The 25,228-nt window shown below is 54.3% G+C and overlaps 4 protein-coding genes across 4 annotated transcripts; 3 read left to right on the top strand and 1 right to left on the bottom strand.

The window, feature by feature from the left end:
* Positions 1–61: 61 nt before the first annotated feature.
* LRP88_08732 (tRNA(His) guanylyltransferase) lies at positions 62–1,277 on the bottom strand (the record flags this gene model as incomplete). The annotated part of the gene is made up of 8 exons (XM_083245233.1): positions 62–280; positions 328–432; positions 480–568; positions 618–790; positions 838–882; positions 934–1,065; positions 1,116–1,205; positions 1,264–1,277. The coding sequence occupies 8 exons, from the start codon at positions 1,275–1,277 to the stop codon at positions 62–64; spliced, it is 867 nt and encodes a 288-aa protein (XP_083099727.1).
* Positions 1,278–1,624: 347 nt separating this feature from the next.
* On the top strand, positions 1,625–3,070 carry LRP88_08731 (WD40-repeat-containing domain protein; the record flags this gene model as incomplete). Its single annotated transcript, XM_083245232.1, has 2 exons — positions 1,625–1,983; positions 2,032–3,070. 2 exons carry the CDS (start codon positions 1,625–1,627, stop codon positions 3,068–3,070), a joined length of 1,398 nt encoding a protein of 465 aa, XP_083099726.1.
* A 995-nt stretch (positions 3,071–4,065) lies between these two features.
* On the top strand, positions 4,066–9,438 carry LRP88_08730 (DNA-directed RNA polymerase II subunit RPB1; the record flags this gene model as incomplete). Its single annotated transcript, XM_083245231.1, has 3 exons — positions 4,066–4,422; positions 4,484–9,348; positions 9,411–9,438. The coding sequence occupies 3 exons, from the start codon at positions 4,066–4,068 to the stop codon at positions 9,436–9,438; spliced, it is 5,250 nt and encodes a 1,749-aa protein (XP_083099725.1).
* Positions 9,439–23,281: 13,843 nt separating this feature from the next.
* Positions 23,282–23,557, top strand: LRP88_08729 (uncharacterized protein; the record flags this gene model as incomplete). Its single annotated transcript, XM_083245230.1, has 1 exon — positions 23,282–23,557. One exon carries the CDS (start codon positions 23,282–23,284, stop codon positions 23,555–23,557), a length of 276 nt encoding a protein of 91 aa, XP_083099724.1.
* Positions 23,558–25,228: the final 1,671 nt, after the last annotated feature.

Below are 25,228 nucleotides of genomic sequence, written 5' to 3'. Positions count from 1 at the left end.
GCGGAGTTTAGGTCGATCAAAGGTTTTTTTTTTTTGGATGATACCCCTATAGATGTATATTTTACGTCTCCTTTGGAATCTTGCCTGGCTTGTTGGAAAGGAGCCAGGGTCTTCGATCCCAAAAGTCGTCCTTGATGATGTCGAGGTGCTCCACGACGACCCGCGCCTTGGCCCGGCTCTTCTTGTCCTTCTCCTTTTGGGACTTGGACTGTTGAACCGGCTCTGCCTGAGCGTCGATGGTTTGCGTGATGTTGTGCGAGTTGGGATCGACCAGCTCGTACTGTAGAGATGTTAGCATTGTCCTTGAGACGTAGTCTCTAAACTAACATCACGGAAGATGACGCTGCCCTTTTTGAAAATCTCGGGCTCATTGTTGTAGTTGATCGAGAACCGTGAGAAGAGGATCTCATTCTTGTCGGCTGCCAGGGTGCCCTGTGGAGGATGTTAGTGTGCCAATCATTCAGGGGCGATCCGCTTACAGCAAGAGTCCTCTCGGCTTCCTTGTTGTCCAAGCCTCCAAGTTGAATTAGAGACCAGAATGTTGTGTTGTACAGGTTGTTGATGTGGCCTACTTCGTTAGAGATATATCGACCATGTAATGCTAGCTGAACGCTCACAGTCTACTTGTCGCCAGCTCATATAATCCCGGAGATTCTGAACACTGGGGTAACAAACGGCTCGGCCATCAAAGGTTGGAAGCGGTGAAGATAGAGGGGTATCGGGGAAATGGGTCGACCACGAAAAGACATAGTTGGCCGTGAAGGTAGAGACAACAGTGCTGACAAGTTTGCTAAGACGGATGTTAGCTAGGTCTGTAAGTGTCGGCAAACCATGTACCTGGCTCTCCTCTCAAACAGAGTGCATGCCTTGTGAAAGACAAAGCTGTCAAAATTGTTAGCAGGGAAATGATAAGAGAGATTTGTGGGAATGAACCTGTATTCGTCACTGACACCGTAGGCGATGGTGATTTCGGGCAGCTCAGTCACAACCGCCTTGGCGGCCGTGTTCATGAGATCTAAGGCTCTTCGGTCATTTGGCTTTTCAAAACCATACTTGGCACACATCCTTTTCATCATGAGCAATGTACTAGGTATTGGAAGTCATGTGGAGTATACTTCGTGAACCCTCTCCCGTCTACTCGAACCACAATCCATGTGTTGGGCAGTAGAGCATCCGTCGTCTCAAAAGTACGGACGTACTCGAATCTTGCAAGGTATTAGATACAGGAAACTCTTGGAAAAAATGTACAGATTCAAAACTCACTTGGAGTTTGCCATCTTTGCGAGTCTCTGGGCCGGAGTCCAGCGCAGGTAAACGAGTGTTGGCGGAGAGTCTCACACTTGATGTTGTCTGGTGTTTGTGAATCAGAGGGGCTTTGTGAGAATTGTTAGTGCAGTTCAGGCCGTGTGGAGAAGGTACAGAGTCTGTTGTTGCTTGCACACCAGGGCGTGTTGGGCCAAGAGTGGGCTCTGGGGCAGCTGTAGCCTTGCAGATCTGGACCTGCTTCCAACGCGGCTGAAGCCGATTTTTGGAGACGCTCGCAACCTAACCTCCCCCTCCATGGAACGCGACAAGCTTAATTCAACAGCTATCCTCTGACGCCCAGGCCCAGCGTCGCCTCATCATGAATCTCCTGCTATCTGACGACTATCTTCTTCAAGATTACCCAGAAAACATCACCAATACAATCCGCTCTGGACATGCGACTACTCTGCGCTTCAACCGCAAGGGCGATTACCTTGCTTCCGGTCGAGTCGATGGCACCGTGGTAGTCTGGGACCTCGAAACTATGGGTGTCGCGAGGAAGCTGAGAGGCCATAATAAGAGCATCACGTTTCTTAGTTGGTCAAGGTGTGGCCAATACCTCCTCACAACCTGTCAAGGATGGAAAGCAATCCTTTGGGATCTCCAGGACGGCAAGAGACTGCGCGAGGTTCGCTTTCGCGCTCCCGCGTACATGGCCGAGCTTCATCCATGGAATCAGTAAGTGCGCGTTGAACCGCCGTACGTGCGATCGCTGACATGCGACAGCTTGCAATTCGTGGCAGCGCTCTTTGAGGAGCAGCCTGTCCTTGTCGATGTTTCCGAGCCCGTCGACATCAAACACATCCTCCCTTCTGCCCCGAAGCGATCGAATACCGACGGCGACGCAGCTCTCAGAGAGAAGCAAGCAAAGGAGGATGCCAAGCAAATGACCACATGTGCCATCTGGAGCATTACTGGAGACCACATCCTCGCCGGAACGAACAAAGGCAAACTGAACATCATTGACGCCAAGTCCTACGAGATTATATTCTCCGCCAAGATATGCTCAGGAGCTATTACTACGATGCGGATGACAGGATCGGGCCGCGAGCTGCTGGTCAACTCGCAAGATCGAATTATCCGGACATTTCGAGTCCCTAATCTGTCGGTCGAAAACCTGGATCTTGATACATTACAGATCCCCCTGGAGCACAAATTTCAAGATGTTGTCAATAAGTTGTCATGGAACCACGTCACTTTCAGTGCAACCGGAGAATACGTGGCAGCCTCGACGTATAACAACCACGAGCTCTACGTCTGGGAACGCAATCACGGCAGTCTGGTGTGTATGCTGAAGGACCCCAAAGAAGAACAGGGCGTTATCGAGTGGCACCCAACTCGCGCTCTCTTGGCCGCATGCGGCTTGGAAACGGGCCGGATATATATATGGTCTGTAATCAGCCCACAGAAGTGGTCTGCGCTGGCGCCGGACTTTGCAGAGGTGGAGGAAAATGTCGAGTACATCGAGCGGGAGGACGAGTTCGATATTTATGCACAAGAGGAAATCCATCGACGGCGACTCGATGCCGAGGACGAGGAGGTTGACGTCTTGACATTGGATCGATCCAAGGCCCTGGACGAAGGAGAGAGTTTTCGCATGCCCATCCTGTTCAACCTGGGCGAGAGCGACAGCGAGGATGAATTTATCGCCGTGTCGACCGGCACCATGAGACGTAGGAGTCCTGGAGAGGGTCAGAGCGACTTGGATGAAAAGGTACCTGTAAAGAAGACAGCGACCAAGGCCTCTAGAAGCCGAAAGCGCTGAATGCGGCGACGGCGTTGGACAAAGGATCTGGAGGGGAGAGTTGGACGCGACAAAGAGCCAGGGTGGCCTTTGTCGCATTGCGATAAAGCTAGAGCTGCATGGCGCAAAAGTCACCGACTTCATGAGAACGAGGCATTGCCGGTCCTGACATGAATTTGACTCTAAAAAACGTCGCTTTGCGGCGCAATCGAATCTTGAACATCTGCTGCCTATGGCTACGCGACGTTGCTGAACACGCATGAATTGATTGGAAGGCATTGAGCCGGAGCTGAGTCACCGGTGCAACGTCAGAGGAGGGTGATTATGGAACGATGAAAGTAGAGCTACTTGGGCCAGCGGGTGCAGCCTCTGATGAACCGAAAAAATCAGCGCGACTGGCTCATCAAAACGCGTTGCAGCTGTCTCCACCGCAATTTAGTCAGCATGAAAGAGCGTGCACCAAAGTAGAGGTACTTAGCCTCTCCCAAGCCTCAGGCAACACCGACAAAGCTCAAACATCCTAAAATGGCTTAGCGCCATCGCTCGTCCGCCAGCCGCCTCAAGTCCAGAATCTTTCAGGCTTCCCCCGACCTTCTCGCTTCATCCACGACAAACTTTTGCCCATCGCACAACTTCATCACAGCGCGCGTCGGGCATCGCGCGCATCGCATCGAAGCAGCTTCCCGACCGATCACGACCGACCGACGACATCGCCGACCGCGATTTTTCGATTCCTTGCGACTTTCGAGGTGGCGGCGACGGGGGAGACCAGCCTGAGGTTCTCCTGGGCCGTCGGCCAGGACAGGCGTTGCTGCTCAGCGCCATCCAGCAATCGTATCTGAAGGCTTCTGCCATCGATTTTGCGACCTTGCGCGGTACAATACTTGCCCTGTCGCAGTTTTCTCCCATTTTCTTCGACTTTTTCGCGTTCCTTTGCTCTCTGGCGCGCGTTCTGACCTCCGCTCTCGCTTCACGCTCCTTTTCCGTTCACGTCAGAGCCACCGCCAGTCGCCACCATGGCGAACCTCATCTTCACCCACTCGAGCGCTCCGCTCAAGACAGTGGAAGAGATTCAGTTCGGACTGATGTCCCCCGAGGAGATCAAGAACATGAGTGTCTGCCACATCCTCTACCCTGAGACCATGGAGGAGAACAAGACCAAGCCCCGCGACGGTGGCCTTAATGACCCGCTCCTCGGATCCATCGATCGACAATTCCGATGCAAGACCTGCACTCAAGCTATGGGCGAGTGCCCTGGTCACTTCGGCCATATCGAACTCGCGAAACCCGTCTACCACCCCGGCTTCATCAAGAAGGTGAAGAAGATTCTGGAGATTGTCTGCCACAACTGTAGCAAAGTGTTAGCCGATACTGTTGGTCTCACTGCATAAAGCTCTGCTCTTTAACCCTTTGATGCTAACCTCGTCCTCTCAGAGAGATCCCGAGTTCGCCGCAGCTATCGCCACTCGAGATCCCAAAGTTCGCTTCAGTCGCGTCTGGGAAGTCTGTAAAAAGAAGAGAAGATGTGACAACGACGAACCAAAGCAGAAGGATGAGGAATTCGCCCCAGGCATGAAGTTGGGTCCCGTGGAAGGCCATGGCGGTTGCGGCAACGTGCAGCCCAATGTCCGACAGGCCGCTCTGCAGCTCAAGGCCGCTTTCGATGTTGTGGAGGAGGGAGGAGGCAAGCGACGAGAGACGACGCCCATCACTCCCGAGATGGCTCACAACATCTTGAGGCGAATCACCGAGGAAGACCTCCGGGACATGGGTCTCAACTCGGACTACGCCCGCCCCGAGTGGATGGTCCTCACCGTTCTTCCTGTGCCCCCGCCTCCCGTCCGACCCAGTATCTCCATGGACGGCACCGGCACCGGCATGCGCAACGAAGATGATTTGACGTACAAGCTGGGTGATATTATCCGTGCCAACGGAAATGTCAAGCAGGCCATCCGTGAAGGATCACCTGCACACATTGCCAGGGACTTCGAGGAACTGCTGCAGTATCATGTTGCCACCTACATGGACAATGATATTGCTGGACAGCCTCGCGCTCTGCAGAAGAGTGGACGTCCCGTCAAAGCCATCCGAGCACGTCTGAAGGGCAAGGAAGGTCGTCTGCGAGGTAACCTGATGGGTAAGCGTGTCGACTTTTCGGCACGTACTGTCATCACTGGTGATGCCAACCTTTCACTTCACGAAGTCGGTGTCCCTCGCAGCATCGCTCGAACTCTTACCTACCCCGAAACTGTCACACCTTACAACATCGGTCGGCTGCATCAGTATGTCGAGAACGGCCCGAACGAGCACCCCGGTGCCAAGTACGTCATTCGAGCAGATGGTCAACGAATTGATCTGCGGCACCACCGCCGCGCAGGTGCTATTTCTCTTGAGTACGGCTGGAAGGTCGAGCGTCATTTGATTGATGGTGACTATATTATCTTCAACCGTCAGCCCTCTCTGCACAAGGAATCCATGATGGGACATCGTGTCCGCGTCATGCCGTACTCTACCTTCCGTCTGAACCTGTCTGTCACATCTCCTTACAACGCCGATTTCGATGGTGACGAGATGAACCTGCACGTTCCTCAGAGCGAAGAGACACGCGCCGAAGTCAAAGAGCTCTGCCTGGTGCCTCTCAACATTGTTTCACCCCAGAAGAACGGTCCCCTCATGGGTATTGTCCAGGACTCGCTTGCTGGAGTTTACAAGCTCTGCCGTCGAGACACTTTCCTCACCAAGGAGCAGATCATGAACAGCATGCTCTGGGTTCCTAACTGGGATGGTGTCATTCCTCAACCAGCCATTCTCAAGCCCCGCCCTCGGTGGACTGGCAAGCAGCTCATCAGCATGGTCATCCCTAAGGAAGTGACCCTCCACAACGGCAACGACAAGAAGGAGGATGCCCCCCTTAAGGACGAGGGCATTCTAATTCAAGCTGGTCAACTCATGTACGGACTTCCCACCAAGAAGATCGTTGGTGCGGCGGCTGGTGGTATTGTCCACATTAGCTACAACGAGCTGGGAGCTGAGGGTGCCATGGCATTCTTGAACGGTGTTCAGCAGGTTGTGACATACTGGTTGCTTAACAACGGTCACAGTATCGGTATCGGTGACACGATTCCCGACAAGGCAACCATTGAGAAGGTTCAGGTGCACATTGATGAGGAGAAGGCTGAAGTCGCTCGCCTCACCGCCATGGCCACTGCCAACGAGCTTGAGGCTCTCCCTGGTATGAATGTCCGAGCAACATTCGAAAACAAGGTCTCGATGGCTCTGAACCAGGCTCGTGACAAGGCCGGTACTACGACACAGAAGAGTTTGAAGGATTCCAACAACGCCGTCACCATGGCTTCATCAGGTTCCAAGGGTTCATCTATCAACATCTCCCAGATGACTGCGCTTGTGGGTCAGCAGATTGTCGAAGGCAAGCGTATTCCCTTCGGATTCAAGTATCGCACACTGCCCCATTTCACCAAGGATGATTACTCGCCCGAAGCCCGTGGCTTCGTCGAGAACTCGTACCTTCGTGGTCTGACTCCTTCCGAGTTTTTCTTCCACGCCATGGCTGGTCGAGAAGGTCTCATTGATACTGCGGTCAAGACTGCCGAGACTGGTTATATTCAACGACGACTGGTCAAGGCCCTAGAAGACCTGTCTGCGCGCTACGATGGAACCGTCCGAAACTCACTGGGCGATGTTGTGCAGTTCCTTTACGGCGAAGATGGTCTGGATGCTATGTGCATCGAGAAGCAGAAGCTGGGGATCCTCAACATGTCCAATGCTGCCTTCAAGGCCAAGTACCGCCTGGATCTTGCCAACCCCCCCGAGTGGTTCAAGCAAGACTACGAATTCGGTAACGAGTTGACTGGCGATAGGCCTTCGATGGCCCTTCTCGATACCGAGTGGGAGGCTTTGCTCAAGGACCGTCGGGTGATCCGACAGATCAACAAAGCCAAGATGAACGAGGAAATGATGCAGCTGCCGCTCAACATTACTCGAATCATCGAATCGGCCAAGCGTGTGTTTAACGTCAAGGCCAACGATCGCAGCAACCTGCGACCCTCTGACGTTATCCCTGCCGTGCAAAACATGCTTGACCATATGAAGATTGTTCGCGGTACCGACCCGATCTCCCAGGAGGCAGATGCGAATGCCACCATTCTCTTCAAGGGCCTGCTGCGCTCTCGTCTGGCATTCAAGGAAGTGGTCAAGGAGCATCGCCTGAACAAGCTCGCATTCGACCATGTCATCGGCGAGCTTCGGAACCGATGGGATCGGGCCTTTGTCAGCCCTGGCGAAATGGTTGGTGTTTTGGCTGCTCAGTCTATCGGTGAGCCTGCTACTCAGATGACACTGAACACGTTCCATTTCGCTGGTGTGTCTTCCAAGAACGTCACCCTGGGTGTGCCCCGTCTCAAGGAAATTCTCAACCTGGCCAAGAACATCAAGACGCCTAGCATGGCTGTGTATCTCAACACACCGCTTGCTCGACAGGAACAGGCCAAGAAGCTCCGAAGCATGGTGGAATACACCAACCTTCGCTCTGTGACAGCGGTTACCGAGATCTACTACGACCCCGATATCCAGTCGACCAACATTCCTGAAGATATGGACATGGTCGAGTCTTACTTCATGATTCCTGATGACACGCAGGTCAGCATCGACCAACAGTCGCGATGGCTTCTGCGTATCACGCTTGATCGACAGAAGCTGCTCGATAAAGAGATCAGGATCGATGACGTCGCTCAGCGCATCAAAGAGGAGTATCCCACTGATCTGGCTGTCATCTTCAGTGACAACAACGCCGACGAGCAGGTTATCCGCATCCGAACTGTCTCTGCTGGTGACAAGGACGAAGATGGCGATGGCCGAATGGAGGATGATGTCATGCTGAAGCGACTGGAGGCGCATCTTCTGGATACGCTCACTCTTCGTGGCGTCAACGGCGTCGAGCGTGCTTTCCTTACCAAGGGAACCAGACTCGTCGAGAGCCCCGATGGAGCACTGCTTGCCATCAAGGACGACCCACGATGCACCCAGTGGTACCTGGATACGAGTGGTTCGGCGCTGCGTGATGTGCTGGCAGTTGACGGCGTTGATGCGACCCGGACATACACCAACGACCTGTGGCAAGTGGTTGAGGTGTTTGGTATCGAGGCGGCTCGTTCTGCGCTGGTGAAGGAGTTGACCAACGTGTTGGCTTTCGACGGTTCCTACGTCAACCATCGTCACATTGCCCTACTGACAGATGTCATGACGTACAGAGGTTCCATCTCGGCTGTCACCCGACACGGTATCAACCGCGCTGACACTGGTGCTCTGATGCGTTGTTCCTTCGAGGAGACGGTCGAGATTCTGCTCGAGGCTGCTGCGTCAGGCGAGCTGGATGACTGCCGTGGTATCTCGGAGAACGTCATGCTGGGCCAGATGGCGCCAATGGGCACAGGCAACTTTGATGTCCTTCTGGACCCCAAGATGCTCGAGACTGTCATCTCGGACAACTCTCGCATGGGCTTGATGCCTGGTATGCCTGTCAAGGGAGGAGAGAGCGAGGGAGCAGCAACGCCATACGACACAGGCTCTCCCATGGCTGACTCGGGCTACCTCAGCCTCAGCTCGCCAGCAGCTGGTAACTTCTCTCCTATCCAGGGTGCTGGATCGGATACTCCTGCTGGCTTCGGCAACACTGAGTACGGCTTTGGTGGATCGACTGCGATGAGCCCGTACGCGATGCGCGGAGGAACCAGCCCCTTCACCACATCGCCAACGTCGCCATTCGGACCCGGAGGAGGCTACTCGCCAACGTCACCCAATGCCTACTCGCCCACATCGCCTCTTGTGGATGGTGGCATGGGTCGGTATGCCACATCGCCTTCGTTCAGCCCGTCATCGCCTTCGTTCTCGCCTACGTCGCCCATGGTGCGGCCGACAAGCCCCGCGAGCCCCAACTACAGCCCGTCGTCGCCGAACTACTCACCTGCTTCGCCGTCGTCGCCTCGACACTACTCGCCCACATCGCCGGCGCAGTTCAACTCTCCCACGTCTCCCAACTACTCGCCGGCAAGCCCCAACTACAGCCCAGCGTCGCCCAACATCCACGCAGGCGGAACTACCTCGCCGTCGTACTCACCGGCATCTCCTACGTGGTCTCCTACGTCTCCCGAGGCCTACTCGCCAACAAGCCCGTACCAGAGGAGCCCTGGTGCGCAGCAGTCGCCAACCAGCCCAAGCTACTCGCCCACGTCACCTGCTTTCTCTCCTCGTACACCTGGTCCGGGATCTTCTGGAAACCAGTAGTGAGTTGATCAGCTTGACCGGGGAGGAGCGCCGAGACGATGGGCTAACACAGACGGAGCAGTTCTCCCAACTCGCCGTCAAACGAATAATTTTTTGATTGAATAATGCAAACGTGGCACAGGTTGTCATTTCATTTTTTTCCCGCATGGTTCTTTGGTCAGGGGGGTTTTCTTTCAGCATCATAGACCCGCAAAAGAAGTTGGTACAGACTATACAAGAAAAATCAGAAAACCACGGCGAGGGCGGAGGAAGCTGGATGGAATTCCGAGAAGGGCCAGATGGGCATTCGAGGAACAACCAAGGGGGAGGAGAGAAAAAAACAAAAGAATAAGATACGGGGCATTGTAATAGCTGACTTGTACTATAGCGATGGGGGGTTGGCGAAGGAAGGGGACGGAAGGGAATTGGAGGGGAGGGGGAAGAGGCAATGACATATAGGGATGATGATCCAGATTGGAATCAAGACTGCGGACGCAGCATGACAGACAGGCGGTGATGACACACATTCAGCTTTGCAGAATTTTGGAATGGATTGGCCTATTTGAAAACAAATGAGCCCTGATACCCTCTGTTCTCTGATGATGCATGCGTAGGTAGTGTGTGTTGTGAGGCGGACTCCCAGTCTGTAGCCCAGTCTGTCTGGTGATGCACTGCATGATTGATCCAGTTTTGGGGATGTGTAGTTATTGTTTTCTTGGTGACTCTTGTTGGGTCACATGTAGTAATTGAACAAGCGTTGCATGATATACATGATGGGGGCTCATGACCTCTTCTAAATTCTTATTGAATGTTTATCATGGTCTCCTCAAAACTATTAGGAGAATATATTCCAACTATTTAACCACCTTTATGCCAAGACTCATCAGAGTCACTTCAAGAGATTATGTACAATGTCGAAATGCCGTCAACCTGTGTACCTACCTAGATATGTAACTTGCTGTTTAGTCTCATGACGGGGAGAAACAGTGTGGGAATGTAACATGGAGCACATCCATCCAAAAAGTTCTGTTCTCGTGATACGAGGCACATGAACAACTACGCAACGGAAAAAAGGAAATTAAAAAAAAAAAAAAAAAGAGAGGCAAGGAGGAAAAAAAAAAGTGTACCCGACGTATGTGGACGACGAGGTTATCCCGCCCAACACTTTTTCTTCTTGGGTATATTCGTCCTGAACGGGACATAATTTGCATGCGTTTGCCCCATGGTTGGTTGTTGGTCAGCGCAGCCGCTCGTGCGACCCGACGAGTTAGGACGTGACATGACAGCAGAAGCGCGGGCCGCGTCGGCTGCGACCTTGAGGAGTAGAGAGCAGGGCAAGGGAGTCCGTGTTGAACTGGAGAGACTCCACGACAAGGCTGATTAAAGTGAAGAGGTGGAGAGAGAGGTCTCTAGAATAGGCCGAGTGGGAACCTTGTGAAAGGAGGCATGACTATGTGGTGATGGTGATGGTGATGATGCTGCCCGGATGCAGTGCAACCAACAAGTCTGTACATGCAAGGACAAAGAAAAGGGTAAAAAAGACAAGTCGGGTATAGATACAGATGGGAATCATGGGCCGATCGGCCGCACGGGCCCGTAAAAAGACACGGCATTTAGGCGAGATGCGGGGAGGGGAGAGAAGCCCGAGGAGGAGCCCGGAGGAGGAGTAGGGAGTGCTGTACATTGCATTGTACCTAGGGCTGTGAGTGAGGGCAGGCAGAGGCTATCACGACATCCATTCGTTGGACGGGAGTGTGCATTTGGGGGCGGGGGCGGAGAGTTTTCTAAGTCGTTTTTGTGGGACAGCGGCTTCTTCGGGGCGTACAATTGATAGAGGGACAAGAAGAAGAGATACAACAAGACAAAAAACAGGTTTCGTCTTTCAGCTCCCAAGAATAGCAAAAACAAAAGGAACCACCCATCGCGTGTTAGGGCTGAAAAGGTTATGATATCATGAGGATCTGAGGAGGATCGAGGATAAAACCGCTGCAATGAGGCTGAAGAGGCTGTGTCAGTTTCAAAAACTCCTCCTCCCAGAGTCTATCTCGTGTTTGTTTCCACAGCCAGCTCGGCTGTGCAAAAAAACGCATGCCAAGCGAGAAGCACTGAGGAGCAGCAACTATCCCCGACATCTCGAGTAGGAGTAGGAGGAAAGGAGTGACGATCCTGCCCATCCGTCATCCATCACAAGGACAAAGACTCAGTCAACAAGTCAGTCTGGTGAAACCCTCATCCTGGCCCCCAATCTGACCTCTCTTCATCACATGATTCCGACCGTCTGCGTGCACCGATGCGTGGCGCCCACTCTCCACCAACACCATCGACCAGGAGCACGAGAGCAGAGGCCAACAGTCGCTTGAAGGAGATGCCCGTGCTCGCCTTGGGCTCTTGTCCGGCCCTGATCTGCCCTGCCCTGTGCGTGCGGTGGGAAAATGGTCTTGTTCGCTCACCGATCGACAAGAGCGCTGAGCGCGGGTGTGTGCCAATGGGTGCCATGGTCCCATTTTACACCGATCTTTGAACCCGTCTCATCCCTGAATGAGGTTGACTGAACTCGCTCGCATTAGAATCAAAGACTAGAGGTCAAGTGAAAAAAAAGACGCGGTCCATGTGTGGGTGTCGGCGCTTAAGCCTGGGTGCGAACCGGGGCATCTTGTCAATCTTTTGAGCTGCTGCATGTGTCTGTCTGTCTTTCAACCTTTTACCTCTTTCTCCCCCTTTCCCATGTGCCTCGTGTCCAAAGAGCAGCTGAGTGAAAAAAAAGTCTTGTCGGCCCGGCTGCAGAACTGGTCGCTGATGCAAGACCAACCATGTTGGTTGGCGGTGTTCGTTCGCTCGTGGACACCGGTGGACTTACATACAGGAAGTACTATGCGGTGCATTCGGATGCCAACCGTCAATCAATGAGACCCGCTCAACAAGCATGGGCCATGATGGGATGGGATGGGTTGGGTGGGATTACCGAGGGGCGGCTCTCATCGCGGCAGTGACATCAATCGGTTCTGTTCCTGGTCCAAGGCAAGGCATCAGATGAAAAAAACGCCTATAAGGCGCATTTGGCCCCCCTGACTGGCCTCACACTCTATTCGAGACGAGACGTGAGGCTGTGAACAAGGCCAGAGGGGAGAACACACAGAGCAGAAAAAAAAAGTGAAACATGTTCTGGAGCGTTGATGCGTTGGCCGTGGCTGTTGGTTGTGAACTCGTGAGTTAGGCCTGGCAGGGCCGTGACCATGGCCGTGGCGTGGCGGGTCGCAGATGCGGCCAAGCTTCCATTGAGAGTGGGCCTTGTTCAGGGCTAAAGCGACTTCACAGCAAGCCTCAATAGACAGGGGACCTATCGAGGCGAGCAATGGTAATGGTGCACCAGGGTTGAGCTGAGTGTTGATCATAGATGTCTTGAGAAACGTGTAACATAATGTAAATGTGAGAGGAGAGAAAAAGAGAAAACATCCTCCAAGGGGACGAGAGAGAATAAAAAGGAGATAGGAAAAAAAAAAAAAAAAAAAAAAGAAAAGACAAAAAGAAGGAAACCCTCCAGTCGTGTAGGTACACCAAGCACCAGGGATCCCAGTCCCTAGCTGCACACCCCCAAGATCCAATACCACCCACTCCACCCGACCCCAAAACCACCAACACACACTGTAATTGCTCGATAGGGTCCATCCAATCCAGGCTTGTCCGAGGCACCGCGCAAGGATGCGAAGCAAAACTGGTCAAAGAAAAGAAGTGTGAATAAGGAAGCAGCAAAAAAGAGAACAATGACCTGAAAACGAGGGGGGAAGATGAGAGGGAGACGTGAAATGACCCGACGCTGATGCTGAGTGAGTGCTTCGAGACTCCGGAAATGACTGTCATGCCTGTCTGTCTGTCCGTCTGTCTTGTCTTCTCTTGCGAGTCGTTGTTCTGGGAGCCCTAGTTTGTCGCCAAACAACTCCGGGGATACAACAATCCTTCTAGGGTTCCAACGTGTAAAGAAACAAAAGCTCCTGGGCCCCGTGAAGGGTCCGTCCAGCCCGAGGGAGGCATAGAAGCTTGTAGAGCACCACCATCATCGCTGTCGCGTGCCAGTGCTGCTCCGTTCAGAGCTTCTCGCCCTTCCTTCGGGGATGCCGCGGGTCGCTGCCGTCCGTGGCTCGTCAGCTCAACCGTCACCTCAGCAGTGTCTGCAGAGGGGGAAATTTGAGCACCAACCTACTAGGTCGTCTGAGGAGGGTTTGGGCACTGAGGACGCATGCAGTAGCCCACCCACTTCTGAGTCCCCTGGTCCGTAATGTTGCTCTTGCACTGGCAGTTGGTGCCGGGCTGAGGGTCAAGGCTCGAAACTGTGCAGCCACACAGAGTCCAGAGCTGAGTCGTCTTCCAGTAGCACATGGTGGGTAGTCCTTGGTGGCAGAAGCAGGCTCAAGCAAGGCAATCAAGGATCAAATCAGAGTCTCCGAGTCTTGAATCACAACGAGCGTGTTGATTCTGAATGAGGAGAGGGCCTCAGATGGTCTTCAAAGCTCCAGATATATATACCTGCCTTTTGCGAGGTGCGCTTCAGTTCTACAGCCAAAGTCGTCCTTGACAGATGACAGGCTGCTCCTAGCCGTTATCCGAAAAGTTTGTGTGAGTGAGTTTGGTTGCACTCGTCCCGACGGGAAAGGCTTTGTGTGCCGTGGGGAAAGAATAGGCTGGTTGCCTTTGGGTAGGTGGTGGGAGGTAGGTATGGATGGCTAGCCCAGGTATAGCACTGCGGGAGGATGACTTGGCTTGGTTGGGGTTTGACCAACAAGAAGAGGGATCAAGAGATGTTTTAAAGGCTGGTGTTGCTCCGTGATGAGCTGAACAAGTGTGTGTATGTGTGTGTGATTGTGAGAGACGCTGCCGAGTTGAGTCGTGGTGATTATTGACAAGAGGGACAATGTCGTCGGTCCTTATATAGCTGGTGATACGATCCCGAGAGACTGGAAACGGCTGTGAGAGAGCGAGGATGTTTGCTGTCCATGGCACTATGGGCACAGGCAGGCCTTGGAGATGCCGCGACGTCAAAGTCGAAATAACCCTCGCAACGGCCACCAAGCAAGGAATCGAGGTTGTTGGTCGTGTTTGCACTTCCCCGACGTCCAGAGACCGGGAGCTGGGTTGGTTAGATAGGAGGGTTGGTTAGCTACCCAGCTACCTTAGTTGGTCAAGGGAGGGCAAGGTTGGCTGGCTAGGGGCGTGAGCCTTGCGAGGGGGGGCGTGCGTGTTGGCGGCAGTGTGTTGTTAGTTGCTCCTCTTCCTTCTCGGCCGTCCGTCCCCGCAAAGAGACGCGAAAAAAGAGACGAGGGGAGGCCCAGGGAGGTCCAGGGAGGGGACAGCCCCAAGTTCCAGAGAGGAGATATAGCCTCCGAGCTCCAGATTAGGTCGCCTGCACGCCGCAACACCATGTTGGCAGGTCCTGCCCGAGAGTCGACTTACGTCAAGGCACATCAGTCCACAACCACTTGCGGAGAGAAACCAACTGCATCGCGGCTGGGCCGGGGTCTTGCGGTTATGGTAATCCCACGCCGTGTGCGGCTTGACAGACAGACGGAGAGACAGTTGGGTTCAGATGTGGATGGATGGGGGCCCTTTGTGTGATGGGGCATCGTGCATCCACAGACATGTTCTTCTGCATCGAGGGGAGGGGGGACCACCATCATGCATCCTCTCGAGATTCCAGCCCACATCATGGCCGCGGCCCATGGGACGAGCCATGGCGATGTGCTTTGCGCAAGCCTCGGGGGATGGTGATGGTGATGCCTATGCCTCTACTGCTGCTTGCGCGGGGCCCAGACCCAGCACCTGACACCATTGTCCAGAATTTGAGCATCTGTAAATGGGTCAATGACCGCCCTGTGCATGCTTCATTGACCACAAGTTAGGTCAGCCACAGTAATTCGAGTTGGTGACAGCCATTGGCATACAAGGGTTCATCGGAGGCGCGGCACGGGACGGAGCCATGATCTGCCCCGTATCTCTGTCGACTCGACCGGTGCGTCCGTTTGGATTGCTCAGCAGTTGGTTTTGTACATTGTGCCTCTTGCGTCGGAGATATGAGCCAACGTTGGCTCCATGCCAGTGTCTGGTTCGATCGATAGACGAGGCCTGGTGTCGGATGCTGCCGCGGTACCTACGACACATTGTTCGGATGATGCACCACAAGCCCAAGCTCTGTCAATGTACACCCCCACAATATCATGAGCAGTTGGTCTTCTCGTTCGTACTCGAGTTTAGCTCGAGATGATCAGGGTGAAGCTTTTCCCCTGCCATAATGCTGTCCAGCGTCATCAACCGTCATCAAGTAGACTTGCTCTCTGCCGTGTCTTGTTTCGACTGCCACATGGCCATGACAGCCTTCCTTCACACCCTTCCCCCCCTTCGCCTCTCCCGCTGTCGAAACCAAGTTGGCCAACCAAGACTTCAACGGAGGCATGGGTTGTACAGCATGTGTCATGACGCCACAGCACTCGCCCAGTTTGATGAATGCGGGCCCCCCGGATGCTCCCCCAACGTTCCTTGGCCGTCCCCCGATTTGTTCTTCGGCACATCTCGAGGGGGAAAAAACTTCTTTTGCGCAAGCGTGTGTTGGCAGGGTCCGCTGCCGCCATTCTTCCTTGTCCCTTGGCTTGCTGGGCTTGGAGCGTTAGACGCCCTGTGGAGCTAGCGGATGTTGCACATGATCCGCGAGGTGAGATGGTTAAGCCCCTTGTAGATTAGCCACGAGGCATAGGGCCGTTTAGCGGCGATGAATCAAAGGATCAGGCACAGGAACAAAGAGAGCTGCGGGATTGGCGTTGGCCCCCTGAGCCTTGGTCATCAGCCATAGCCGTTGGTGTTGTTGGCCTTGGGCCGTATGTAGTACCTGAGAATTGTACCTCGCTGTCATGGTGTACATGCATGTGTGCGTATACGCGCGTGTAGAAGGGACTGTCTCACTGCGACGGGGTCGTTGTTCATCTAATTGACGCGGCGGATGAGGAACCGGGCCTTGCGTTCTGGCCTTCACTGCGCCAGGGCGGCTTGTTCGGGGCGATATCCATGTGGGTACGTACACGGGCCCAACTCATGCGCGCGGGCCGCCGAGAGCACACCGTGAACATGTCCACGACAAGCCAACAACGGCCACCTCGAGGCATCAGGAGAAGGGTGTGTCGGTTGCGCCTGATATCGGCAGCGTCTGCATCGAACACGAAGAGGATCGCTCCAGCCAGCCGCGCACGCACTGCCGGCGGCACAATCCGAGTTGGTCCTTGTTCTCTGGCCGTTTGATTATCCTCCTCTTCTTCTCCGCTCGCGCATGCGTCCCTTGCTGCCCGTTGCTTCTTGGTCGTGCACGCGGAAACGGGCAGCGTCTAGTCCGGGATAGCATCACGGCGTTACTGCATGTCTAGACGCATGGCGGCCGAGGCCTGTCACACATGGCTGAGCTTGGCCCTGCCGAAGGTACTGTAGGTAGGTATGTACTCGACTTTGGCCGAGGTGTTGTGCTATGTGTTGTGCTTGCTGCGGTCTGCTGCGCTGTTCCGTGCTGTGCCATATGATGCCATGCCCATGCCCTGGCCAGAGACTATTTGCCGGCTTGCCTACTCGGGATCCTGGATCTGCGAGCTATGTGGGTGCGTGTGTGCGAGTGTGAGTGTGTGTGCGACTGTGCGTCCAGGTATCATGGCAGGAAGGGTCGAGGACAAAGAAGACAGAGGGAGAGGTCCATGCGAGGAGGAACCGACCGGGCCGCAGTGTCTCGGGTGCCCATCCACCGCCTCATTCTTGCGAGCGAGTCCACTTCTTTGTTGTGTCATGGGATGGGCCAAAGTGGAAAAGTATATGTCGTCGACGTTGATGTAGTGGTGGTGGGCGAAGTTGATGTCAGGTCCAGGTGTTGAAGGGTTTAGGATGACAGGCAGGTACCTCTGGCTCCCTGTAACAGCAGGAAATCGAGTATCTGGGAAGGTACCTTGCAGTATCCGGGCTCCTTCCTTACAGTGCTGACCTGGCTTGTCTACTACGTAGTACATCCTTCTCTACGTGCTAAGGCAGGTCCAGCTACTCCAGCTACAGCTACAGGAGTTCCTGTTCCTTCCCCCGAAAGTACTCCAGAGCCATGATTGGGGCTTAGACTGGATGAGGCAGGCACCACCCCTGTCATGGGGCGCTTGAAGGTTGCAGCTTGGAGGCCATTCAGCCGTACCATGCAGCCATGATCACACTGTGTTGGTTCTGCTCACCCGCGCGTTAGACACAGTGCCCAACGGCGGCCGCACCTCTATGCCCTGGTCATTGCCATCGCCATGGATTGCGGTGGGGGCCGATTTGCTACTGTACTTGCCCTGCCCTGCCTGCCCTAGGTTTCCTGGGGTTGGGGTTGGGTGTGGTGGTGTGTGATGGCGCGCGGCTGTACGATTCTGCACCTCTTTTCACACCTCACCTCAAGCGACGCGCCTGAAACGCCATCACAGCACTCCCTCTTCCCAGGCTCTGGCAATGGATGACTCGACAAGTTGGCTTCTACGCCGTTGAGAGTCGACAACCTCGGCTCACTCCACTTGTACAAGAGCTAACTAACTGTATTGTACTTGCACTGTAGGTACTGTACGGATCTCGGACGCCTACTTACACACGATGCTCTCATTCATCTCCGCTGCGGCTGCGGCTGCTGACCCCTGCTCTTCGACCTCCTCCAGTTGGGTTGGGTTGGGTTGGTCGCTGGAATATCTCTCATGTCTTGCGCCTCTTTGCTCGGCACTATGCGTCGCGGATAAGCTCCCCCTGAGCTTGGAAGTGAGTGGACAACGCATTGGATGGATGGATCGGCATGCAACAAGACTCATATCACCATCTCTTGGGGCCTTGGCATGGTTCTCGCTCCGATCTTTTCCTATGGACTACAGCACTGCACACACAGCCTTGGTCCTTTACGGGCACTTTGACCGCTCGCTGCTCCAAGACGCCAAACCCCAGGGCACAAAAGCGACGCTCGTCCGAGCATGTTGGTCCTTTTTCTTCTGGTCTCTTCATCTGCGGCCCTAGGATCTTCCCGTCGGAAAGCCTCATGCGGCCCTTATGCGACCCAAAAGTCCTTCCGCCGCCGGCATTGTGCTAATCCAGCCCCCAAAGACTGAGAAGAAAGTCGAGAAACTTCGGCCCTCTTGTAATCACTTCAACACACCATGTATGTATCCTCTTGAAGTCGGCTGCGGCCCGAACTAGCGGCCCTACGCAACCTTTATCATGCGTCTGCGTCTGTCTTCCAAGACCCATTCGGGGGGACCCTGGCACATGGCGTATCAGTCAAGTGATTGTTGCCGCATCCGCCCCAGCTTTCTGCTTGTCACCTTCCAACTTTGACGTTTCGGTTCACTGCGATACGAGTTGCGGGTTTCTCTGGGATCGTCCAACAAACTCCCTCATGAGTTCACGATAGGGGACCCAACAGGTTACATGCAGAGTGGCCCCAGTAGTGCAGTTTACTAGCTGTTCCTCGTTAATATACACCTGAAAGGGAAGGGGCCGAGGCGGAACAGAGCACTCTTCGTGTCGGCAGTCCTTAGTCCCCTCACCCTTGACAGATGATGGGGCAAGACGCTGATGGGACCAACCGTCCTAGTATTCATTGTCGTCTGCACTAGCTGACGTCAACCTCATACAATCTCCACAATAGGTAGCTATCGGAGGCTCAAGATCTAAGTGCCTGGTCTCGGTTTGGCTGTCCCGATATCTCTGAGATACTTACTACAGGACTGGCTAGCTCGTAGAATTCTTGGTGTTCTAGAGTATTCCTTAGAGCAAGGAAATCAACGCCAGGAGGTACAGTATCAACCCTTGCCCAGACCAAGAAGGCTCGGACTTGGCCGCCATCGTCCGCCACGATGTCATTTCTCGTTCCGAATAAGAGGGTGACGCCATGATGCGCAAATCTTCTCATCACACTCCTAACCTGCTTGACAACTTGAAGGCTGCCCCGAAGCGTTGGTACTCTATCCACATTGAGACAAAGAGGGTCCTTCATGCATGCGGGCAGAGCGGAAACAAAGACTTGGTGTCTTTACCATAGTGGGAAAGTTGCTTGAGAGGGAGCTTGAGCCGGAACCACCGCGGCCAGAGTGCATGCACGGAACTTGTCTCTGGCCAGGAACATCTTGGCTGCCCGGGGCTAGTGCTCCTCGACGCAAACTCAAGCTCTTGTTGGTGATCAGAGTGACAAGAGTGCAGCAACTAGATTCATTGACACCCACACCGTCACTCTCTCTTGCACGAGTTATCCCGACCCGAGCAGCTTCTCCGCCCTTCCTTCTCCCGCCTCGACGGCACGGTCCACTGGGTAGTGCACAGCTGCCCTCCAGGCCGCCTCGGGCCTGTTCTGATCAGATCACTTGCCCCATTCTTTCAATCCAGGTAGCCCGGGCTGCTGGGAAAAGCCCGCGGTGGCCGCTAGTTGTCCCTCGAAAGCGCGGCAAAAGGGCGCGCGATTGCGCGTTCACGACTGGCAAGTGACGTTGATTCAGAGCTTCGAGAGGTGACGTTGGACGCCAAACTCCTAGAGTCTAGCCAGGGGTAGTGGGGTTGAACGACTGGTTGCTGCAAGGGCGGCGCTTAGGAGTCCACGTCATTGGTCGGACGGCGCATATGGCTCAACCCCTTGTCACAACCCACAACTTGACATGGCGTCAAACGATGGCAAAGGGTAGACTTTGGGTTGCAAAGGTGCAACGGAGGGGGCGTCGAGTGCCGCCTAGACGAGTCGCTCGAGATTCCGACTGAACATGCTGACGCGGAGCGTGGTGTCAAGTGGCCGACCGCTTCTTGCTAGCTCCCTCGCATAAGCTTGTGGATATCGAAAAGATGACTTCTCCTTGACTGTGCAGTGGTGTTTGTGCAATTTCCTGGTTTCTGGAAACTAGAGCACGAGCGTCATGCCAATGGCCTGGTTCTCGTGCGGCCAGGCTCTAACCGGAACCATGCGTTGCCTACTGGATTGGTTGGATTACGCCACAGAATCTCCGAGATGTTGACTGGCAAGCCGGGCTCCCTAGAGTTGATAGGGAAGGTTACGGACCGAAGCGGAGACAGCTCGCGAGCCACTTGGAGGCTGTCAGTCCGTATAAGTCGGTCCGTGGTTGAGTGGAAAGGTCTTCCGCGATCTTGGCATGGGCGTAGTTCTGAGAAAGCAAGCGACCCAGCTTGACCAGGGTCAGCGAAGTCATCCAGGGTCTGTACGGGTAGTTGGCCGAAACCGGTGAAGGTTCGGTGAAGGTAATTCGGCGGACGGTTCGATCTGGAGACCATTCTTTAGCCGAGCCTAGGTCACGTGATGAGAGATGAAGGCTTTCGGCTCAAGGAACAGTGAGCTGGTCAGCGGCGGCCTAAGGGGTCATGAGGGCAGCAGCAATAACGAACGAAAGAGTGGTGGAAAAGCGAAGAGCGAAGAAGCGTAAGAAAAAGAAAGGAAAAGAGGAAAGGACACTTGTGCCGGCTAACTTGATGAATGTCAGCTGCTCGCATTGATAAAAGACAGTCCCATGACAACGGATGGGCATCATGAGGAGGCTCTTTGCCTTCGAGACCTAGTCTCCAGGCTAAGAGGGGAAAGAGGTCAAGGGGATGGGTGGGCATGGAGAGAGGGAGCAGCGGGATCAGAACGGGATCTAATCAAGTGCCATCAAAACCTCTACCCTCCTTTTCCCGATGATCAACTTGACCAACAGACCAACACGCCGCGATGGATGGCTTGTTGCTCGCTGCCCACCTAGCTGCAGATTTGAGCGTCTCGGGCAGAAGGAAGTCTCCGGTGGCCGCTTGAGTGGCTTGTTGGAAGCGTGCGATGCATAAAAGCAGGGTCGAAAATTTTTGCTATGGACAAAGAAACGAGATAAAAGAAGTACAATGATTTAAGAGTGGCATGATGCTGGGCACGAGGCAGGCTTGAGACTCTGGATCGGTCTGGTGTCTTCTGCTGCCCCTCGAGTTTGCCACAACGCATTTGATCGAGCATGGATTTGTTGTTGACTGGAGGCGTACAGCAGGGCTTGAGACAGAAGCAAAGCTGACACGCAGGCCTTTTCCTGGCGCCACGGTCGGTAGAATGGGATCGAAAAGCTGCAAGTGTGTGTGCACCGGGAGATAAGCCGGTCACAGGCGAAATCAGTGTAGGTCGAGGCAAGCCGGAGGCCGGTAGGATGCATCAGTTGCGGGCTTGACGAAGCGAAGCGCTCCACTCAAACAGAGGCCTGTCCCGGTTACTCGCGGTGTCTGGTCTGCACGCTGCTTTGCTTGCCTCGTGGCAGCAGTGGAGAAGAGATTGCGAGTGAGGGCGAGAAATGACGACGATAGGCTGGCCTAGGCTAGAATGGCAGATGCAAGGCGAGGTGGTGGAAGGGAGCAGAGGGGCGCCTAGACAGGACCAAGAAACTAGAGGACCCGGTGCCTGGCAGAGACTGATTTGACAGTCGAGATTTGTCGACAGCGGATGGGAGGAGGGAGGCAATGACGAATGACGGCAGTTCCCCGCAATCTGCAGAGCTTTGACAGTCCCCAGGTCCAAAACTCGCTGGTCTGGTCGACTTTCCGAGATATTCCCTTGTTGTAGCCGGGACCCAATGGAGTCGGGCAAGGACGGTGACTCGGGAAGAGGCAGGCATGTAACCTTGGGGTTGAGCCGCAAGTGGAGATTCCCGTGATTCTCGAACAGGGCCAAGCCGTGGTTGACGATGCTGAAGATGGTGGTGGTGGTGGTGATGGTGAGGCAAAGGGAGACACGACGCGTCGACAGGGGCGGCTGCGTGCTGCGAGATGAGCGACAGAAAGCTGCGAGCGAGCATCAGGGAGGCATGGACCGGTCCGTACTCTTCCAAACCCCCACGTGCAGCGGCATTGATGCGCAGGAGGAGCAGGTCTCGGTGGAAAGCTACCGCGAAGAAACGAGACGATGAGCAAGCCTCCCTCCGGAGTTACTGGGCTGGGCTGGACTGGCTGGCTCGGTAGGTGGTTGGTAGTGGATGCCTTTGACAGGCGGAGATGAGATTGCAAAGTGTTGGAGTGTGAGTGGGCAAGCGTACGCGGTGCAGTAGGGGAAGGAAGGTACGGTACGCTCCTACGGACCTGCCCATCTTTTTTTTTCATGTGGTGAAAAACCGGGGGTGGCCAATAAGCGAGCAATGGGGACCGGGTGGGCACCCGGTGCGGCCAAGTCCGCCGTCATGGCAGCTGGAGCTGGCATGCTCCGTCCGAGAAACACGGAATTACAGTGGAGGCCAAAAAGGTATCGTGACGGCCGAGAGCATGAGCCGGGGAGACTCGACTGACAGGCGAGGTGGCGATGGGATGGGCTGTCCAAGATTGTGACGACAACCTGATTTACAGTCACGCGCTGGATCATGACGAATGAGCTGGAACGCGGGCAGTCGAGGAGGAGGGAGTATCGATAGAGACAGCTCAGCTTAACTCCGCCTAGAGCTTCTTCCACTTGCCGGAGGAGGGACGGGAGGGACGGGACATGTCGTCAAGCTGCGACAGACTAGTTTCGCATTACGCCAGAGCAGAGATAGGCAGCTACGGTACGTACAATAATAGAGAGATAGGCTCTCCCGGGTCTGGAGCTACGGACAGAGGTGCGGGGACCGTCGGCCGGGGGTATCATGTGGGTTGCGGATGGCGGTTACGGATGGAGTGCAGAGGCGGATGAGACGGACAACGGAGACGCCCCCAAACACCAACAATAGGACAACATGGACACAATCTCTGGAGCATAAAGGGACGAGTCCCTCCCCTCGATCTTGGGCTTCCCTCCTCTCTTCTTCTTCCTCAACCAAACAACAGGCCTCGCCTTCTCTCTGCCTTCTCAGGAAAACAACGATCTAGCTGTCTCGCCCACCTCAGCTACATCTCACAACAACAAACAAGACAATTCTATATCTTTCTAAACTTTCTTCACCAACACCACCTTTCAAAATGTCCGGCCTTCCTCCTCAGAAGTTCCTCCCCCTCACCCCGGCTCCCCGGTCCAACTTCCTCTCGCTGGCCCCGGCCACCTCTCCTTCGTACCCCAAGAAGCCCGTCACCAGCTCGCGCTCGCACGCCAGGCCCGCTGCCCCTCGACGATCTTCCAGCGGATCCTCGAGCTCCAGCAGCTCCAACGGCTACCGCATCCTCAAGCTCGGCCCCGTCCACTACGGCGAGCACGCCGATGACCACCAGGCCGACTTCCACGATGTCATCCTCCACTGAAGGCGAAGCCATGTGACGAGCTTCTTCGACAGGCTCCTCAGAGGCGGCCTTGTTTTCAGGCCGGCGACCCAGTACGATAGCGCAGCGATTCTTTTATCTCTTCGATTCACCACGTCTTGACTTCGTGCTCTCGAGAGAGCATTATGCCTATCAACAACTTTGAACTAAAAACTACCAAAAAAAAGTGATGGAAAAAAAAGTCCCCCCATCTGAGATGGTGGGGGGTGGGCTGTAAGCGACGAAGCTTGCAGCTCGGCTGAAGGGAAAAAATCCAACGAAACGAAATGAAACGGAATGATATGAAACGGGATTAGGATTGAGGTGGGCGGCTTTGGTCTGGATCCTGTTTTCGAGAAGATGAACAAAAAACAGTGTGTAGTCTTGAGAGGCTGATCAGGAGGGCGAGGTTTGGGGTTTTGTTGTGCATCTCTATTGTTTTCTTTCCTACCTTGAGCTTCACACTCATTGCCAAGAGGATGAGGAGGAGAAGGAGGAGAAGAAAAATTACAGGGCGGGGGGTTGATGGCGGAGGGCTTCATTGTCTCTATCCCCTTCTTTCCTTCGCCCTTGGGCAATTGGATAATCTTGCATAGCTTTTGGTAGCGGCAAATCATGATTCCAGTCCTTTCCGAAACAAGCAAAAATGAAGTCTATCAAACGTGCATGTGTGTGAGAACAAGAGTGTGCCTGGAGAGAGTTGTGAGCACGGCACTCCTATCCCGGATGAAATATGGCGGTATAGGCGGGTGTTATTGTGACAATGCACAACTTGTCAACCAACTCAACTACTAGAGACTCATAGGTCAAGGTGCGAGCTCTTAGCGTCATGTGCTAAGAAGGCAGATCAAAGCACGCCAGCCCCAATCTTGTTGGCTTGCCTTTGTTGCGCCGTCGCTTTCCTCTTCTATCCTTCTTCATTTTTCATGGCTTCTTTTCTATCCTCCTGATCAACTTGCGATGAGTTCGCGGCACCTTAAGAGACTGCCGGGGAAACCTGCCCAGTGAAGGGGGGGTTGCAGTGCATCTCACTGCACAACCCCATTGCCGGCGTAAAGGATGAACTACTTTTCTTCTTCTTTCTGATTCCGGCCACGTGAAAGCTGAGCAAGCGACATCAAAGATTAAAAACGTGCCATAAAGACCGGAGGAGGCCGGTCAGTGTGTGTGAGGTCGCATCTCTCGAGCAAGGGTGCTCACTTTTGGAGCGAGAACCTATAGAGTATAGAGCATGCGCGCCAATCTGCCCCCATGCCTGTGTGTAGGGGTCTCGAAGCTCCCTCGTTGCTCCGCGCTGTCGGTAGTTTACGTAGCAGTTCGGGAGGCGTCCGAGACGTGCATGAAGGCCTGCAGATTTTCTATGGCTGCCCGTGTTATTTTGTCCACCAGAGCTTATTGTGGGCTGGGAGGAGCGGGACATGGGGGTTCTGATTTCCCCCAGGCGGAGGGGGAAGACCGTTTTTTTGCTTGTTGGCCTTTACGGGGTGGCGTGCAGTAGAGGATGGGAAACGTGGAGATAACGACGCCGAAAGGACGGAGATTGCGGTTCTTCATTCTCAGTCTGATGGTGATGATTTCCTGGGCGTTGGATATTTTTGCGGGGGACTGGAATGTCACTGCAAATCCAACCACTGAGAGACGCAATCTCGGACAGAAGGGGAACTCTGAAAGTCA

The sequence above is a fragment of the Fusarium phalaenopsidis genome (genome assembly GCF_050370095.1).
Source record: "Fusarium phalaenopsidis strain FUZ10S chromosome Unknown contig_32302, whole genome shotgun sequence".
In the NCBI taxonomy this organism is placed as follows: domain Eukaryota; kingdom Fungi; phylum Ascomycota; class Sordariomycetes; order Hypocreales; family Nectriaceae; genus Fusarium; species Fusarium phalaenopsidis.
The sequence above is the reverse complement of the archived record's forward strand: the minus strand, read 5'-3'. Positions and strand labels throughout refer to the sequence as shown.